This window comes from Acomys minous, assembly GCF_964271855.1.
Source record: "Acomys minous genome assembly, chromosome: 17".
Taxonomy (NCBI): Eukaryota; Metazoa; Chordata; class Mammalia; order Rodentia; family Muridae; genus Acomys; species Acomys minous.
In genome coordinates this window covers 3,340,006-3,341,510 of record NC_140500.1, presented here as the reverse complement: position 1 = coordinate 3,341,510, position 1,505 = coordinate 3,340,006, and the positions used below count along the sequence as shown (strand labels likewise).

General features: G+C 49.4%; 1 protein-coding gene across 1 annotated transcript; it reads right to left on the bottom strand.

Moving 5' to 3' along the window:
* Window positions 1-401: 401 nt before the first annotated feature.
* LOC311588076 (large ribosomal subunit protein eL37-like) lies at window positions 402-779 on the bottom strand. Its single transcript, XM_084765555.1, has one exon. The coding sequence runs from the start codon at window positions 755-757 to the stop codon at window positions 464-466; it is 294 nt and encodes a 97-aa protein (XP_084621681.1). The 5' UTR covers window positions 758-779; the 3' UTR covers window positions 402-463.
* Window positions 780-1,505: the final 726 nt, after the last annotated feature.

Here is a 1,505-nt window from a genome sequence, read left to right as displayed (position 1 = left end):
AGTGTGTGTATATGAGTGTGTATGTGTGTATGTATATATGTGTGAGAGTGTGTGTATGTGTGAGTGTGTGTGTCTGCCTGTCTGTGTGTTTGGGAAGAAAAGACAGAGAAATCTGGAAAGGTATAACCTAACTTTTTCAAGGGAGCCTATTTCTGTTCATTCTAGAAAGATGGTGCAATGGGTGAGCAAACCAGTACCTTTATTTGGAGTTATTTACAGGAACATGGGCAACTGACAGGCAGCTATCCCATCTAGGCGTCCACTTCCTCCCCAACACCTCCTGAACTCCTGACTGGTTAGGGTGCAGAGAGGTCTCATGCAGCTGCTGCCTTCTAGGCTAGACCATTAGTGGATGGTTTGAGGGTCTCTTCCCATTCTCTCTCTCTCTCTCTCTCTCTCTCTTTCTTTTTTTGTTTTTTTGTTTTTGAAACCAGAGCATTTATTTTATGACTGCTTGAAATCGTCAAGATGAACTGGATGCTGCAACAGCTGCCCTCTTGGGTTTAGGTGCTGTTCCTTCACAGAACCCATGTCTGAATCTCCGGTAGACATTTTTTAGGTGTCTCATCGGCCCAGCCCCAGTTGTGTTCCGCCTCTTAGCCTTGGCACTCCAGTTATACTTTCTCTTGCGCTTGGCAGGGCAGCCACATTTGCCACAGGTCGACTTCTGAAGGTGGTAGGCCTCAGAGCCACAGCGGCGGCACAACGTGTGCGTCTTGTTGTGACGCTTCCCAAAGGATGACGTCCCTTTCGTCATCTTGCTTCTGCCGCCGAGGCCAAAAAGCTTTTTTTTTTTGGTTTTTTGAGACAAGGTTTTTCTGTGTAGCTTGGCTGGCCTGGACTCACTTTGAAGACCAGGCTGGCCTCGAACTCACAGTGATCCACCTGCCTCTGCCTCCCGAGTGCTGGGATTAAAGGGGTGCGCCAACATGCCTGGCTTCATCTCAGGTGTTTTTTACCTGATTCTCCAGTTAGAATTCCAGCAGGCAGGCCTGTGTAGCTAGCATGCCTGTGGGCTGAGTCACATCAGCCCTCACGAGGGGCTCTTGTAGGTGATCACACTGGCTCTGCTTTCAGGAAAACAATGGCCACGTCAGGCTTAGAGGACAGGGTTCCACAACAGCCACTTAGTCTGAGGGGGAAAGGCCATTGTGGCATCAACGTGACTCACTCAGTGTCAGCCAACTGAAAAAAAACAGGACTCCTTACAAGCGAACTGAAGGACGGGTAATGGCAGAGCGAAATGAACGTTGAGTTGGATTTTGCCTTTCTTTCTGAAGTTTGCATTTCTCTATAAGCCCCCAGCATTGTTCAAGTTCCCTTTTGACTTACAAAGCTCTGACTCAATGACTCCTGGATGGTAAACTGGGGAGCGAGCCATGACCCAAGCTGCTCCTCTGAGGCTGGATAAGGCTCCACCAGCATTCTCCAGGGAAGCCAGGGGCACCAGGGAGCTCACCACAGGGTTCCTGACTGTCCCTGTAGTCGCAATATTAGCAGTGCTC

Coding starts and splice junctions, on each gene's coding strand:
- LOC311588076 (XM_084765555.1), bottom strand. CDS start 757: ATGACGAAAGGGACGTCATCCTTTGGGAAGCGTCACAACAAGACGCAC.